The following is a 14,085-nucleotide window of genomic DNA, read 5'->3' as shown; positions in this document are numbered from 1 at the left end:
AATTTAGATCAATTATTATATTATACAAAAAGTAATAATAATTATCCATACGAAATACCCTTTTCGTCTCTCTCAATCTTTTTTTCGTGCCTCGATAACTGCCCTGTCGTTCCTCTTTTCATGAGAAAACAAACACTTTTCCTTTACCACATAATATTCTATATCTATATGTTGGATCTATATCTATATGTCTTTACTCTTCCTCCCTTTTGCTCTGTCTCTTTCAACTAATTACTCCTTGTTGGAATATCCACCGGGACTACATTTTTGACCCTCACATCCCATCCCATTTCTTGATCTGGGTTCATTCATGCCCACCCGGTTTCACCTATTCGACCCGTTTCTTGATCTGGGTCTGGGTCCTTTTATGTTCTCAACATTTTACAAACACACCCTTTTGAGGATTATTGGTAAAGTTTGAATCTTGATGGAGTTTGAATGTTCTTGTAGTTGAAATTAGGGTTTTGGGTTTTGAAAATGGGGGTGGGTTCTGAGTCTGTTGAAGCTAGGGTTTTGAATATGGATAAAGTGAAGGAAAGCAAGAAGAAAGATAGTGATGGTGATGGTGAAGAAACAGGTTGTTGGATTAAGTTTAGGTTATTTGGAAAGTGTATATCTTCAAGGTCTAAAGTTGAAAGCTCCATTAGTGGAAGCAGCACTCAATATGGTACTTTTATAACCTCAAATTTAATAATTGATAATATTATCTTAATTGATTATATTTTTGTTATGTGAGTCTTTGTAAGCTACAATTGAAGACTCGAAAATGGTGACAATTGATCCCAATTTGCAATTTTTTTGGTGTTAAATATAAGTTCTTTAAGCTTAATAGTTTTGCGATCAGTACTACTAGAGTAAGAAAATCTATCAAGATTCAAGAGGTGTTGAAATTGACCAAAATGCCCTTGCTAACCACAATTTTTTGGGCTAAAAATAGAAATGTATCTCATTTGGGAACACAAATAAAGGGAAAGATTGCTTCTTGCTTTAGAATATCGCGTGATTAGTTTATATGCGTAATACCTAGGCTTGTAAACGAACTGAATGAACACGAACGGGTATGTTCGTTTAACATTAACCGAACAAACAATCGAACACAAACAACTACACAAACAGGGTTTTCTTGTTCATGTTTGTTCGTATAGAAAAAGATTGTGTTTGTTCGTTTAATGGGTCATCAACGCTAACTGACACAAATGGACGAACGTAACTGAGGGAACGCCAAATAAAAGTAAAGGTGAACATCAATCAGTTGTGCTTAAAAAAATAATTAAACTAGACTAAATTATAATGGGTGATGTTTTTATTTCATTAAACTAAACTAAACTAAATTTTAACAGACCAAAACCTTTTATTTTAACAGTTATATAAAGGAACTAAGGTAACGAATCTAAAAAACTATAAACTAATGTACATAAGTGAACGTAAATGAGCATACACTCGCAAACATAAAGTAACGAAAGAGACATGTTTTCATGTTCTTCAGTTTAACTAAATGAAAACAAAATTTTATTCATACTTGTTCGTTTTTTAAATAAACGAATTTCCCGTCAAAGAGTTCACTGAACGTTCAGTTCGTTTACAGGCCTAGTAATTCCAGTATATAGACGGTTTAAACTTTAGAGCTTTAGAATGATTAAAGTAAACATGTTTTGTTTAAACGTGCGCTCAAACAAACAAACAAACAAATATTAACTGACTAAGTTTTTTGTTTTTAATTTATGTGAACCAGCTGAAAGTAAGTCAACAAACGATACTAGTACGGGTCAACCCGTTGCTCCAATTGCTTCATCTTCAACTACTAGCAATCGGGAAAGCACTACATCTACTCCAAACATAACACAAGAGCTCAAAATTGCATCTCAACTTAGAAAGTTTAACTTTGTTGAACTTAAATCAGCAACTAGAAACTTTAGACCTGAGAGTCTGCTCGGTGAGGGTGGGTTTGGTTGTGTTTTCAAAGGGTGGATTAATGAGAATGGGACCGCGCCTGTGAAGGCGGGAACGGGTCTAACCGTTGCTGTCAAGACTTTGAACCATGATGGCCTGCAGGGTCACAAAGAATGGCTTGTAAGCATCATTTGATCGTTTACTTTCAACAATTTTGACACGTTTCGGTTTTTGGCAAGTTTTATGTATTAATGATTTGACCTTTTTGGGGATGATATTGAATTTCAGTCTGACGCGTTTATTTATCTTGTTTTTTTGGCAGGCGGAAGTTAACTTTCTTGGTGACCTCTTACATCCAAATTTAGTTAAATTGGTTGGTTATTGCATTGAGGATGATCAAAGGCTGCTTGTTTATGAGTTTATGCCTCGTGGAAGCCTCGAAAATCATCTTTTTAGAAGTACGTACATGTTTGTTCTTCGTTCACACCTGAGCCTGGCAAAACGAGCGGGTCGGGTCGGTGACGGGTCAAAACGGGTGGGTTTGGTTGGGTGATGGGCATGACAGATCAAAACAAGCGGGTAGGGTTGTTTGACGGGTTCAGTGGTTAACAGGCGAGTCAGGTTGAGTGACAGTTCAAAACGTGTACGAGTCATGTCGGGTTGCGTGGTGGGTTAAAACAGTCGGGTTGGGTTGTGTGACTGGTCAACAGTGGGTCGGGTTGGGTTGTGTGACTGGTCAACGGTGGGTCGGGTTGGACGACAGGTTAAAACAGGTTCGGGTCAGGTCGGGTTGGGTTGGGTTGTGTGACTGGTCAAAACGGGTAGGTCGATTTTGTGATGGGTCAAAATAGCTGGGTTGTGTTGAGTGACAAGCCAAAACGGGCTGGTTTGATTCTGTGACGGTCTAACAGGCGGGTCGGGTTGGGTGATGGGTCAAAACAGGTTTGGGCTGGGTCGGGTGAATCACGCCCGCTTAACTAATAATAAAATGTCAATTTTTAATTTGATCAACAGGGTCACTGCCTCTACCATGGGCTTTGAGGATGAAAATTGCACTAGGTGCTGCAAAGGGTCTTGCTTTCCTCCATGAAGAAGCCGAAAGACCCGTCATATATCGTGATTTTAAAACGTCAAATATATTACTTGATGCGGTTTGTGGCTGTACACTAAACTTGTATCTCATTATCCAAGATATTGTAATATAAAGTTGTCATAGTAACAACTGTAACGTGCTGTTTTCAGGACTATAATGCAAAACTATCTGATTTTGGACTTGCGAAAGACGGCCCTGAAGGTGATAAGACCCACGTATCTACTCGGGTGATGGGTACATATGGTTATGCTGCTCCTGAGTATGTGATGACGGGTATGCTTTCTTGCTTCTGTTCCTACCGGGTCTGGGTATTGTCTAAATGAGTTCGGGTCAGTTTCTGGTCAAACCTGCAAATGCGTTTAGCCAAATGGGTGGTGTTTGTGTCAACAAGCGGGTTCGCGAGTTGACCCGTTTAACCCTGGTTTATTCTTTTAAAATGTTTTATGTAATATCTTAAACTAAGGCAAAATTCAAAAGATTAAAAATAAATTGGCAGTTTTTAATAATTCTTTCTTTATTTTTTTGGGTTAAACGGGCCGTGTTCGGGTCAGCCCGTGAATCCTCATGTCATGTTCGGGTCCGTGTTGTGTTATATTTGGGTTTATGTTTGTGTAAACTTTTCGGGTTCATGTCGTGTTTGGGTTTGTGTAAAATTTTTTGGGTATGTGTCAAGTTTGACTTGCCAACACATGAACACGACACATTTAGAAAACCTAGTCAAAATGGGTACATTTTATTTTTATGATATGTAAAAACGGGTGGGATTGACCCACCAACAATTTTTATCCATCCATCTAACATTATGTGACAAATGCCAGGGCATTTGACATCAAAGAGTGATGTTTACAGCTTCGGGGTGGTGTTACTCGAGATGATAACTGGCCGGAGATCAATGGACAAGAACCGGCCCACTGGCGAGCACAACCTTGTGGAATGGGCCAGACCATATCTCGGAGAGAGGAGACGGTTCTACAGGCTAATAGACCCGCGTCTAGAAGGTCGGTTCTCAATAAGAGGTGCACAAAAAGCGGCTCAATTGGCGACCCTTTGTCTTAGCCGTGACCCGAAGGCTAGACCGCTCATGAGTGAGGTTCATGAAGCCTTGAAGCCCTTCCCGGGGCTTAAGGACATGGCGTGTTCGTCTCCTTATTTTCAGACCATTCAGTCAGAGCGAACCGGGAGCAACTTGAGTAGTAGAAGCGGGTCCAAAGGACACCCTGTGAGGAGTTTATTGATTTCCAATTCCCCGTTTCACCAGAATCAAGCTTACCGGTCTCCAAAGCCGGTTGGGTAGGTTTGGTGATGGTGTGATTTTGTAAACTTGTGAAATTGTTGATTGATGATGTTTTGTTTGTGGTATTGGTGAAACCCTTGTTTTGTTTGCATTTTCAATGTATGTTCAAGTGTTTATGGCTGCAGTTTTTTTTTAATTTTTTTTTTCTGTTTGCATCTTCATTGTTTGATTGTGTTAATTATACTTAAAATTCATGAAATTTTGATGGATGGTTTATTTTGATGAAATTTCAAAGGTTTAGAATCAATTAAGACCTATTATATAAATGTGTGTGTGTTAGAATTGTTATCTTTGACAAAAAAAAAAAAAAAAAAAAAAAACAATTATTAACTATTAATGGATCATGTGCGAATAGAACAACTCAACCCGTCAAACTTAAACCATAAATCCGCAAACAAATAGAAGAGGGTTCTAATATTTAATCTACCGTAATGTTTCTATTATGTAAGGTTTACTTAACTAAATAAATTGTTTTTTTCCTACGATTTTAATTCTCTTAATTTTACCGAGCCTAAAAGGAGGGTTTTGGTTTGAAAACTGTAATTAAATAAGGACATCCTTATTGTAGAGACTAAAAACGACTCCTAGGTTTTTCTAGTTTTATAAGTAGTGGTTGAAGCCTATTGTAATTATTAAATATCGTTTAAATTAATTAAATAAAAAGAATAAAAAAAGGAAGAGATATGATGTGCCAATGACCAACCCCTTTGCCCCAAACGCCGTCGTGGAAAAAATTTGCAAGCCAAAAATTGATGAAAACGCCTATATACATAGTGGTGCTTGGACATTTTGAACAACGCCCTATTACAGATGCATTAAGTGGTAAGTTTCTTTTGTTTTTATTGTAACAATAATATAGAAAATGCAACCGGTGCTATATATCTGAGCTTGCTTTTGCTTTTCACTCGGGTTCTAATCTGCCATGTAGCACTTTTATTGCGTTTTTAATTTTTTCATCTGGGCCTGGCCCAGTAAGATCATGTATCTAAGATTGAACACTAACTGCAGGTCTGCAGCTTTTTAATACTTTGTGAAAATAGCAAAGAATGACTGTTTAAAGTATTGGGTACTTTATTATTTTTAATCTACAATCATTCATAAACAAAATTGCATAATCATTATCTTTTCAAATTATTTAAAAAAAATGAAGTATACAAAATAACAACTAAGTTATTACAGATGAGATGGAGTAACTCAATTTCACATTTTCAAATCTTCCCATATATATATAAAACATGAGTCTTAAATTTTAAAAGGTATCAAACTCATCTCTGTTTCTATCTCTATATAATAAAAGAAAAAAGATTCTGACACGACGGGTGTCTTCACCAGAATCCATATTTTTTGAGAATTTCTAAGAATTCAAAATTCTCTCTTTTCTTTCTACTATCATTTTCTTTGTTTCAATCTTTGTCACTTTTATTTATTATCAGAAAATTAGGTCACCGGATTCTTTAAAAGGCGGTGAATCCGGTTGGGAGTTGATCTGATTATATTCTCTTGAAGTCTTCGTCATCGGATATCACCGACAAATCGAGGGTTGACGATCTGGTTTTCGTTCTCAGATCTGGTAAATATCGAACACAATTGATTTTGGTAAATATCGCATCCTCCTATCTCCTTCTCAGATCTGGTTTTCGTTTTCAATTTTTGTTCAAAACCCTAATTTCTCTATTTTCCATAATATGCAGGTGGAGCTTTATTTTCAATAAATCTTTATTTTGTAAGTCCATTCCGATTATTTCGTTGTTAATTTCCCTTTTGTAGTAATTGATATTTATTGAATAAATCTTTATTTTGTACAATATCAATTGTGTTATATTTCCAGTGGTTCTAAAACAACACCAGCTTCTTGTAACATTGCTTTTGTGCAATGCAGCTGTCATGGAGGTAATACTTTCTTCTTTTGATGTTTTTTATTAACTAAACTATTAGATTATTATTCTTATTATTATTTTCACCATATATTTAGCTTTTCTAACAATATTAATGATCTTGGTTTATGTTGCAAACTTTTGGGCTGGTAAATACAAAATAAAACTACTTTATGTCATCATTATTGTATACGGTTAAATGCAGTTCAAAGGGTTCGGGTATTTGGGTTTAAAATGTCAATTTTTCTCAACTGTACAAAATTTTAGATTATTGAAATAGTTCTGCAGCATGTATTACAACATCCACAAATAAACTAATTTATGTCATCATTATTGTTCTATATTTTGCATATTACATTTAACATTTAAATATTTAATGATATTCTGAAAACTTTGATTTTTAGATGTTGATGATCCTCCTTTGAGTTTTGGCTTATCAGCAGAGTGCACTAAAAATATTAAAGGTTTTTCCTACATTCATCTTGTATTTGCTTAATCGTTTATGTAATTAGTGTATGATATTTATTACATTTTTAGAGTACAAGGTGAATAAACTTGATATAGAAGAAAACAAAGTAGCAAAAATGCGTGCTCAACTCTACATGGATCACGGAACAACGATGACAGGTCTTTGGGTACGATACTAATCCTCAAATTGGTTTGAATTATTATAATTGCATATATGATATTTTACCTGCTAATATTTATGTTTGTAGGCTCTTGGCCATGATGTAGGGGTGTTCACGGTCCAGTTTTGATTGTATACATGAAATTAAAGACTAATAATATAGCTATTTATGAAAATTTCGTACAGAAAAGTTCATTTCTAGAAATCTTTAAGCTTTACATTTTATATGTGTACTATTCTTATGTTGATAGCTTTGCTTTTTACTGCATATTGGTCTGTTTTAAATATTGATAACAATTAAAATAAAGAGAGTATAATAAATACATTGTGGGATAGGAATTGAACATGCAGGTTTCATAAACATAAAGTTTTAGTTATAGCCTAATTGTATATTAAGTGTAATATAAAACTTCAAAATATTAAAATTTTATATATAAAGAAAACCCACGGTCTGATCCGGTTTTATACGGCCGGTTTTTGGCATAAACCGCAAACCAAATCGTTCGCTACGGTTTAAAATTATTGAAACCAACCGACCGAAAGTAAAAAAAAAAACCAACCCGATGACCGGTTTTAAACCGAACCGTGAACACCCCTACCATGATGAACCGAACCGTGAACACACCTACCATGATGCCTTCCGCATGTTTTGAATCTTTAAATTCCCTTTTTGTGCATATTAAAATCTCAGCTTATGATAATGGTAAAAGATATGGTGGTTCAAGACCAAGACCTTTGTAATGTATAAACATGTCTAATTTATAATAGACCTTAGTTTTCAACAGTTTTAAAATATCAGGTCACTCTTATTATGAATGATTATGAATGTATATGCTCTTTTAAAATTTGGTTATCTGTATATAAGTGATGAATTTTTTGTTAATATCATTTTCAAAAGTTGTAGATCACTTTCGGAATTCAACTATTTGTTTAGATTTGGGTATCATTTAATTCAACTATTTGTTTAGATTTGGGTATCATTTGTGAATATATGTTTATTGGTTTGTAAAAATTTTGTTTGTAGATTGGTTTGTTAAAACATTTTTTAGGTTAAGAGGTTATGAATATTGATTTTTGCATACAAATCTTTGGTATATATTGTCAATTTGAGATATGTTTCTAGAATTTCTACTAATAGTTTGAAATAACTATAGAAATTATCTGGCTGTTGGATAACATGATGCTCTTATATGTTAGATTGTAGAAAAACATGTATAATTTGATTAAGATGATCCAGTTTAACCATTTAATGTTTTTGTTAACAATAATAATAGGGTCGTATTCTTATGTTTTATTCATCTCAATATATGATATATATTTTGATTGCTTGTATCATAGGTTGTTCTAGATGTTGGCTGTGGTACAGACATCCTCTCAATATTTTGTGCTAATGCAGGAGCAAGACGAGTAACTTTTTTTTCTTTCATTAACTATGTTTTTAACCAGGTTTATGCACTAGGTGCCAGTGTTACAGATTTGTAGGTATATTTTGTCACTTCCAGCCGTTTGGCTAATGTTGCTAATGATATTTGCCTCATATTATAATTTTGTTTACATAACAAATTAGGAAACATGAAAAGGAAGTTGTCAAGGCAAACAAACTTGCTGACATAATCGTTGTTGTACACGAACGTATTGAGGTACATAATTTGTGATTGTAATTTTCAAAATTATTTTATCATCCAAGTTTTGACATCGTACTGTCTACATGCAGCACACTCAAATTGATGTAGAGGTTGATGTTACAGTTTCTATGTGGAATTGTGGATGGGTTATATGCTTCTCTATGAGGTAATCATTATTTTTTTATTCACTTCCCAAATTAATTAACGTTTCCCCGTTATATAAATTTCAATCCATCACGTGCCAAATTTAACGTGTTAACGGGCCATTAATGTATTTCATTAACGGGTCAAAACTTTGGTTTTATTATTACCAAGTTATATTTAACCCGGCTAACGGGTCATTTTTCGTATTTTATTAACGTGTAAAAAGATAAGTTTTATAATTATATGCTCAAATTTATCTTTTTTTTGCTGTGCTTGAATGAGTCAAGAATTTAAGTTTTACTATTGTGGACTCAAATTTAATCCGCAACAAGGATCAATTATAAGGTTGTTTAACGGGCCATATGTCAAAAATTTAGTTTTGTTATTATCAAGTCAAATTTAACTCGACTTATGCTCAACCCTCATATGTATAGGATGACAAAAGGCTTAAAATGCGTCAAAATTAACATTTTAGAAAATTGACCAAACTTTTCAAGAGAAGGTAAGGCCCAAGGACCATAATGAGGTTTAATTGCTTTTCTTATAGCCACTCTTCAAGCTTCTGCTTCTTAACTTCAAGTTCATGCTATAAAAATATTTAAGTTTTACAAATGCAGCGAAAGACAGGACATAAATGGCAAAATTAGATTGATTGGAGTCCACAGTACAAGATGTTAATTTACTCTAGATTGAAGTTCACATTGCAAGTGGGAGAACCTCAAGTACCATGTTTATGTTTTGATTCAGGGTCTAAGGCTATTAAAGCAATAAAGAAATGGGAAAGGACAATCACCTTAAGTTACAAAGTAGGCAATTCGTGATTGTCGGAGGTTGTATGCACGACTATATAACCATATATGTGTGCTAAACAAATCAGTTATTGAGTTTTTTCAGAAGAAAAAATATAATAAAATAGCATACAATATGGTGATGTTTCTTTAGTAAAGAAAATGTGTATATACTTTTATTTGTTTACTTCATTATAAAAAAGAGTAACAAACCTTTTCTCTTATTTCATTGTCTTGTCATATGAAACCTGTTCAAACAAATAAAAATAGACCTTGACATACCGTATTTGCAATATTGTTCTGTATATTGTTCATGAGTCTGTTTACAATTGCTTTTTAGAAATTCCGACTAGGTCTATTTGCCGTATTGTTCTGGACAATCACTATTTAAGGTAATTTAATATTTTATGCTACTATATTTTCTTTAGTGCCTTAATATTTATAAAGTTTATTAAACATAGCTATTAGTTAGTTTGGTTAATAAGAATTTATTTGAAAGTTTCTCATCATATCAAAAATAGCTATTAGTTAGTTTGGTTAATAAGAATTTATTTGAAAGTTTCTCACCCAATTAAAGAAGTATGTTTATTTAATGTTTTTAATGTTACATATGATTTCAAAATTTCAACAGTATATGAGTTTTCTAATAAAGCTTTCAAAGAAATAATTATGACAAGCCTTCTAAATAAATATATCTTACGAACATTTGTGAAAAGGAAGATAAGGACTTCTTCTTGGTGATAGGAACCGAAACATGCCAAAATATTCTAACTTAACTTACTTAGGTACATTTTAATTTGATTTTTCAAATTTCAAAGATCTTATTTTTTTAAACCCGTGTACCACACGGGATATAAGCTAATTGCTTTATATACAACATATAAGCATCAAAAATATAGAAATTATGGGTAGTAAGGTCTTTACTAACAAATATATTACGTAACTTTCATTCTTTCAAAATATATTTAAAACTTTAGTCCCTCAACTTCACTACCTTTTTGTAAAGTTTAATAATAGTTACACATATGACCTCTAATTCAAAACTAACTACCCCATGACTTTTTTAACGATCATAATTTTTTCACACGTTAATATTCTTTAAAAAAAATAAATCATAAAAACGAACATTTTATTCTCTTTAATTAGATTATGATATTGTTATAGTTTTAAAAAGTTAGCATGTTATGCGCTTACCATTTAGAACCGGGTAATAGGCCGAGTCAGGCGAGCTTGGTCATTTGTAAAAGTACTTTAGGGTCGGAATGAGTCGATACAAAAAATGGTTAATTTGGTTCGGGTTCGAGTAAAAAGGGGCCATGTCAGAATGTTGTCGAATCAGAATGGGTTTGGGCCAAAACGGATTGATTTAAAAAAATGATTTATTCCAAATTACTGTATATTTCAGGTTTTCCTTGTTATTTTCGTTACAAGTTACGCGAATACCGTTGTTTACATGTACCGGGGCAAATGAAGTCCAGCACCACGTAACGCACATAACCCAATCTTGGTAAACGATCAACCCAACACCCTACACCGTTAATCGCCATGAGTTACACGCGTGTTGTTGGTTAAGCATGTTTTAATGTCTATAACGTGCATTCCCGTCTGGTTACGTGTGTTGAATCTTCGATTACACGCAACTGGCTTTGCACGAGTTACGCGCCCAATTTCAGGCTACGTGCGCACTGTCATCAGGTGACGTATGTACCGACATGGACTATTCGTTCAATGTAAAGTTGCGCGTGCGCCCCGCTGCATTGCGCGGGCACCCGGCTAGTATATATATATGGAAAGGTTAAAATAAAAATCCATCCAGTTGTGAAAACCCTGGAAACTCTATATTGACCATTGATCTTGATGGATGGATGGTTGAGATTCAATGTCTAAAAGAAATACAATTTTCATATTAAAAAAGAACATTAAAAATGTACAAAGGGGCAAGATAGACATTTTACATTTTCTACTTTATGTCTTCAATCAAACCATCTGTCATTTTTAGAATAAAAACATCCAAAATTCAAAATTCTCTCAAATAATTCACATCAAATAAGTTCATCTTTCTCTCTCATTAATCTTCCAACCATCATCTCAAACCAAACCATCCAAACATCAATCCATACCATTTAACCTCACTAGATCTAATCAATGATTTTTCCGGCGAATCACAAGGTAAATGATTTTTCCGACGAATTATAAGGTACTTACAGTAGGTGAACCCAAACAAGCAGCTTCCGACAACCCAAACAAGGGTTCCGGCCCAAGATGACGACGACATTGAAGGTCTTTGTGTACGACGGTGAGGGTCTTGGCTTACCGGAAACGTGCAACTCGATAGCGGTTTCCGGCCTAAGGTGACGTGGTGGTGAAGGTCTAGGTCATCGAAAAACTAAAACTCGATAGCGGTTTCGGTTCGGATCTAGCCATTTCGTATCAGATCTGGACAAAATTTTGAACAAGATCGGGTCGTTTTAGTTTTTTTTTTAAGATGTTCTTGGAAATTTTGTTTGAATGTATATATTATTTTACAATTTTTGAAATTTGCTATTTTTAGAGTAGAAAGGAGGTTGATTCTTTTTTTATTATTGACCCTTAAAAAGATTCAATTTTTTTTTTTTAATTTTTGTTACGATTCTTGAAGAAATCTTAAATTTTGTACTAAATCTTCATCTTTTTTTGTATTGGAAAAAATAAGATGGTGGGGTGGGGTGGTTTTCAGAGTTTGTACCGGAAAAAAATATTATTCTCCAATTTTTTTAAAAATATAAACCGAAAATCTTTAGATTCAAACTTATTTGGTTTTTGTTGCAATTCTTGAAGAAATCTTGAATTTTGTTATAAATCTTCATCTTATTTTTTACTGGAAAATAAGACAATGGAGTGGGGGTGGTGTTCATAGTTTGTAGTGGAAATATTATTATCCAAGTTTTTTAAAATATATACATACATTTAAAACACATGTTATGCTTGTCTATAAACGTATGTTTTAATATGCAAAACATATGTTACACTTGGCTATAAACATATGTTTTTAACATGCAAAAACATATGTTACACTTGGCTATAAACATATGTTTTTAACATGCAAAAACATATGTTTTTTTTTAACGTATGTTTTAATATGCAAAAACATATGTTACGCTTGTCTATAAACGCATGTTTTAATATGCAAAAACATATGTTTTTTTGTATCAGAATATTAATATTTAAATGAACAATTTTTAATAGTTGTGTAACCCATACATGTGCAAGAGAGAGTGAGAGACGTGCTATACAAAGTTTATGAACATTTAATACAAAAGAGAGTGTGGGAGACAAATATTGTATCTTTAAAAAATCAATTAAATAAATACCATCATTTTAATTATTATTTTTTTCTATATAACCATTATAATGTAAAAGGTTTTAATTTTTTGAATAACCCTTATTAGGAGTTAATTATATTGTGTTAAAGTTAATTCAAAAGAGTGTGGGAGACATGAATTGTACTTTTCAAAAATCAATAAATTCAAAGTCATAAGTTTTACTTTTACATCTTCATTACTTTATGTCACAATTACACTCGCTCTCCTACACACATCCACACATTTTTATGACACACTTTATGTCACCATCACACTTTATGTCATATCACTCACTCTCTCTTGCAAATTGTTTATTTTATGTCACAATCTATCTATCTCTCTCTCTCTCTCTCTTCATTCACAAGCTCCAGTCAACTTTTAAACAAATCTGCATTTTTTGACACTTTTTGAAATCCATCGAATCACAAGTTGATTTTTTAGCAGGTTTCCAATCTGAAAGTAATATAAACATATGTTAATTGTGTAAAAAACATATGTTGGTTGTTTAAAACATATGTTAAATTGTATAAAATACATATGTTTTAAACCAATATGGATTTTTAATTATAAAAAAAATAATAAAAAGTGAAAGTAACACCGGCAGGTTGGAACACATAATACCTTGAAAAAAAAGAAACCCATCAAAAAATTAATAACAATAAAAAAATCTCATATACATAAATTCATACCAAAATACACTCATATGAATTCTTATTAATAAAAATAAAAAATAATGAAAAGCAAAAAATATAATCCTTTAGATCTTGAAGAAGAAAAAAAAAGAGAAACACATAATATCTTGAAAAAAAAAAGAAACCCATCAAAAATTTACCAAATATATATTCAAAAGAAAAAAAAAGGCAAAAGAAGGATAAAAATCTACCAAACATCAAAGGTTTACCAAAAACTAAATCATAGAGCTACCATTACTCAAAGGTAAAAAAGAATCAAAAAAGAAAAAAAAATAAGTAAGAAACAAATCTTCAGATCTTGAAAAACATAAAAATATACCAAATTACAAGTTAACCGGATCCGACTTGCTTACTTTGACCAACCATCGCCGCCATGCCACCGGGTCTCCTCCACTGGAAGAGAACCACTGCAACCATTATTAGCTGGATAGATACATACTCAATTTTGTTCTTGAAGATGGATAAATTTTTGGTTCTTGAAGTAGAAATAGTAGAAAAAAAATGAGAGAAAGAGGAGAGAAACTATTAGGATTATAAGAGAAAACGTGAAAATGAAAAATGAGAGGATGGGATATAAAGTGAAAAATGAAAAAATTGGTGAAATTACATAACTGGCCTTCTCTTTTAAAAATAATTAATCTAATCTGGACATACGTGGCACACTCTAGAACCACACAATTGAGTTTCCAGGGTTTTCGCAACTGGAGTGAGTTTTT

The 14,085-nt window shown here is 33.0% G+C and overlaps 1 protein-coding gene across 1 annotated transcript; it reads left to right on the top strand.

The window, feature by feature from the left end:
* The first annotated feature begins 267 nt into the window (after positions 1-267).
* LOC143548450 (serine/threonine-protein kinase PBL34-like) lies at positions 268-4,417 on the top strand. The gene is made up of 6 exons (XM_077039615.1): positions 268-667; positions 1,733-2,070; positions 2,213-2,348; positions 2,905-3,041; positions 3,133-3,256; positions 3,802-4,417. The coding sequence occupies exons 1-6, from the start codon at positions 478-480 to the stop codon at positions 4,275-4,277; spliced, it is 1,401 nt and encodes a 466-aa protein (XP_076895730.1). The 5' UTR covers positions 268-477; the 3' UTR covers positions 4,278-4,417.
* The last annotated feature ends 9,668 nt before the right edge of the window (positions 4,418-14,085 follow it).

The sequence above is a fragment of the Bidens hawaiensis genome, unplaced genomic scaffold (assembly GCF_021521415.1).
Source record: "Bidens hawaiensis isolate Kalapana, Puna unplaced genomic scaffold, B.hawaiensis_p1.1 tig00015127_1, whole genome shotgun sequence".
Classification (NCBI taxonomy): Eukaryota; Viridiplantae; Streptophyta; class Magnoliopsida; order Asterales; family Asteraceae; genus Bidens; species Bidens hawaiensis.
This window is presented reverse-complemented; position numbering and strand designations above follow the sequence as displayed.